We start from the raw sequence: 3,883 nt of genomic DNA on the forward strand, positions 1-3,883 counted from the left end.
TCAGCCACTTGGGCCTCGTTCAGGTGTCACGTCAGTTTGTCTATATTTGGTTCCCTCCTTTCTTTTCAATCTTGGTTGTTATTTCAGCATGTTGTGTGAATTATATGAACGGCAACCAGCCAGATATAAAACGACAAACAAAATGACTTTTTTTTTTTTCCCTCAGTTTTCTGACTTAGTTCCTATATTTGTGCTGTTTTTAAAATATGTATTTTAAAAGAAGCAAAGTTGAGTTGAGCACATTTTTATTATGACGACCATCACATCTTCAAAATGATAGCGATGCAAAATTGTCTAGCTTACTGTTGTCTTACAAAAAAAGAAATTTTTTGGTATCCTGGCAAATCAAATTCACTCCCGCACACACTCACACACACACGCACGATATATTAGGCACATAAATTTACAAAATACTCGATAAAAACACAAAATCACATTTTAGGATACAAATATAGCTTCAGTGTCCTTACATCCACATTATATTGGATTATAAAATCTAAACAGTATAAGCTCATATGTATTTCATTCCGAGTCACAGGATAGCAGCGGGACTCAAAACCACAAAAAGGACATTTGTAAGAAATTAATCTTCACACCATCATTAGCTGCTTGACTTCAATTTGATGTCCTGTACATTACATTCTGACACTCTGGCCCGGTTTGTGTCCATAATGTTACACAAAAATGAAATATATATTACTACATACAGTATAATGTTATTTAAAAGTCACTTTCTTATATTACAGAATTGTAAAGTGGCATGGTGACCAATCAGTGTTGCTGGGCCAGGAGGCGGGACTTAAACGGAAATCACGAATCAAAGAGAGAGGAATACATTAAACCCGTTTGTGATTCGCTGTTCCGAAATTCACCCAAATATGTTTTTCTTTCTAAAAAATGCCGAAAGATGCTGCCTACAAAGAGCAGTGAATCAAGGAAGTAGAATGTCCCATTGCTGATTTGTGATTCGCTACTCGAGTTCGCCTTGTCGTAAATTTTTATGGGAATCTAACCTCCGTTATTGTCTGGAAAACACGTCTTGAAATATGAACTGAAATGCACATTGTCCGTAATTGTGACAGTTATTGTTCTCGTTTATTTTCCAAGCTCAGCGCATTGTTCGTGGAACTTAGTCTTCACTGTACGTCAAGAGGTCTCAGGGTGGCTCTCAGATGGCAGCGTTTGTGCTTCATGGTGAGGCCATACTCAGGCGTCATGTCCACGGGCTCGCCGGGTATGGTATGGAATTGCAACCTCTGGACGATAATAGCTAAGAAGAGGAAGACTTCCTGTCGCGCGATGACCTCGCCGATACAGCGGCGCTTGCCCAGGCCGAAGATCATCACCTTCTCGCCTTCTTGCTTATTAAGCTCTGTGCCGTCGTCACTCAAGAAGCGTTCCGGGTTGAAGGATGACGGATCCTTCCAGAGCTCACTGAAAGATGCGGGGAAAAATTTGTGGTCAAACTTCACCGCAAACCAATTATAGATGTAGCGTTCCACTTACGGGTCGTGATTGATTTGCCATTGATTGATGAAGACGCAGGTGTCTTTAGGAATGAAGAAGCCGTTCAGAGATGTGTCCTTTGTGGTGCTAAGAAGACAACAAGGTTAGATGTCACGCTGTCACTACATCTGAAAAAAAAAAAAAAAACTTACCAGTGGGGGATGGTAAAGGGCAGGAATGACGAGTGACGGAAGATTTCCAAGATGAAGGCCTCCAGGAGGGGCAGGTTGGCTTTGTCGGATAAAAGGGGAGAGCGCTGGAGTCCTACTTTGTTCTCTGGAATTGAAAAGATTTGATAAATTGTCTGCTCAGATGAAGGGAGGGGGAATTCCACTTTTCAGGTACTTACTCAGCTCCTGATTAAGCCTCTCCTGAATCTCCGGGTAAGCCACTAAGTACATGACGGACCAGGACAAGGCGGTCGAGATGGTGTCGAACCCTAAAGTGGGATCAAACTTCAGTTTATCTATTCAAAGTTGACTTTTGATCAATGCTGATGGTGCAATAGTCAGATGTCGTAACGTCCCTGGAACCACAAATGATCTCTACACCAGAGATCTGAAGGTGCCTATTAAAAATCCCCATCTAGGATGTTACACCATGAGACACTCACCTCCAAAGATCTACATTAGCATTCTAGACCGGAGACTACCAGTCCCTTTGGCGGTCCCCCATAACTTCAAAACATGCCACAAAGATCTCTAGTAACCTCAAGACCTTAGCTACCAGAGATCTTCAGTAACCTCTCTCGCCAATAATGACCCAACCCAATCAAAATAAATGGCTATGCTAACGAGTGAAGTCAAAAGAAGAACTCCAACTAACCTGCTCCGAAGAGGTCGTTGACGATCCCTACGATCTTGTTATCCGACACCTGGATGTTAGAATTCTCGTCCAGCTTCCTGTCCTCGCAGTGATCGATAAGGGAGTCGGTGATATCCCGAATGTTGTCCTAAAATTGGGAACTTTTGGTCAGATTTAACCCACCAATTATAATTTTAACACATCCAAACCCAATAACTTTTTTGGGGGGGGCAAAGTTTAAATGGATTTGAAGATTTTGAACACAATACTACTGTAGCGTTTGTGCATTTGGTGTGATGTCACAAAAATGTCAAACTTTTTATGTGATTGTTCTGATTGTGTTTCTCTTCTCAAAGAATTCATAAATTGAACAAAACTGAGTGAGAAATTGGAAGATAAATTATGATTTATGACGGGCGGGCAATACCTTGTTGAAAGAGGCGTAGTGGTCAACCACAATCTTCCTGACAAAGGTGTTGAAACGGTTATTGATGTCCACGAACGCCCTCATGCTGGCGCTGGGCAGATACTGAAGAGCCGGGATGAAATCGGCGGGATTGCCGCTGCCCACCACCTGTCCGAATTCATCGCTCAGATTCACCAGGCTCAGAAGTTCTTGATCGTCGTGGTCGTAACGGCGTCCGAAGCACATTCCGCAGATGACGTTAGCCACGGAGACGACGATATGCCGAAAGGGGTCGAAGCTTCCGTCGACTTTCATGACCTTCTCCAGCTGCTTCACCAGATACTCGCCCTCCTTGCAGATGTGCTCCTCCAGCATGCACGAGTACTGCGGCGAGGTGCCGTCCAGAGTTGCGAAAGATCTCAAGGCACTGTAGGCTAACTTCCGGCGAGCCCGCCACACACCCGCTTTGTCGGTACTGAAGGCCAAACTCTCGCCGTCGTTGATGTAGCGGAAGGAATACAGGTCGGGTCTGCCCGAGAAGTCCTCTCCCTGTTTGATGAGCGCCTGTCGCACCGTTTCGCCGCCGCTCAGCACCACCACGGGACGCATGCCGATCTGGATCTTGAAGACGGAGCCGTAGCGTTGGCTCATGGCGGTAAGACTCAGGTAAGGCCTTTTCCCCAATTGCAGTACGTTGCCGATGATAGGGAGGGGCTTGGGCCCCGGGAGCCTTCGGAGCCCCTCGGGAATGTTGCCGCGCATGGACTTGAGCAACAGGTAGACCAAACACAACGTGGTCACGGCCACCAGACCCTCCGACACGGACAAGGCCCCCACTAGCGGTAGTATCATTAGCGCCATGGCAACCGGCTTCGAAATTTCTGGCTGGAATATCAAAGCACCTGGAAATGGAGGCAGAGGAGCGTTGGGGCTGGGAAGTTGTGCAGCATGCCGAGAACTAACATTTGATTTATTATTTGAACTGAAGCTGAAGAAATGAATTTACCTTGAAGGAAAGAGATGCAATCCGAGAGGAGTCAACAAATTCCCAAATGCTCAGGCCCGAGTTGACACTTCTTGTGTCCCCAAAAGCCAGAATGGGCTTCTGCTTTATAGCGTGCTCCTCCACTTCATTGGCTGCAGCCCGTGATGTAATCACCCCTCCTT

At 45.4% G+C, this 3,883-nt stretch overlaps 1 protein-coding gene across 1 annotated transcript; it reads right to left on the reverse strand.

The window, feature by feature from the left end:
• Positions 1 to 228: 228 nt before the first annotated feature.
• cyp1a (cytochrome P450, family 1, subfamily A) lies at positions 229 to 3,883 on the reverse strand. The gene is made up of 7 exons (XM_049718450.1): positions 3,723 to 3,883; positions 2,738 to 3,618; positions 2,332 to 2,458; positions 1,856 to 1,945; positions 1,659 to 1,782; positions 1,507 to 1,593; positions 229 to 1,434 (listed from the first exon to the last, which is right to left on the reverse strand). The coding sequence occupies exons 2-7, from the start codon at positions 3,575 to 3,577 to the stop codon at positions 1,137 to 1,139; spliced, it is 1,566 nt and encodes a 521-aa protein (XP_049574407.1). The 5' UTR covers positions 3,578 to 3,618; positions 3,723 to 3,883; the 3' UTR covers positions 229 to 1,136.

The sequence above is a fragment of the Syngnathus scovelli genome, chromosome 4 (assembly GCF_024217435.2).
Source record: "Syngnathus scovelli strain Florida chromosome 4, RoL_Ssco_1.2, whole genome shotgun sequence".
Taxonomy (NCBI): Eukaryota; Metazoa; Chordata; class Actinopteri; order Syngnathiformes; family Syngnathidae; genus Syngnathus; species Syngnathus scovelli.

What these genes read in the sequence shown, in the direction of transcription:
- cyp1a (XM_049718450.1), bottom strand. Translation starts at nt 3,577, where the DNA reads ATGGCGCTAATGATACTACCGCTAGTGGGGGCCTTGTCCGTGTCGGAG. An exon ending in ACTACGCCTCTTTCAACAAG is followed by an intron (nt 2,459 to 2,737) that starts GTATTGCCCGCC and finishes TCCCAATTTTAG; the next exon opens with GACAACATTCGGGATATCAC. An exon ending in TGGCAAATCAATCACGACCC is followed by an intron (nt 1,435 to 1,506) that starts GTAAGTGGAACG and finishes CGCATCTTTCAG; the next exon opens with TGAGCTCTGGAAGGATCCGT.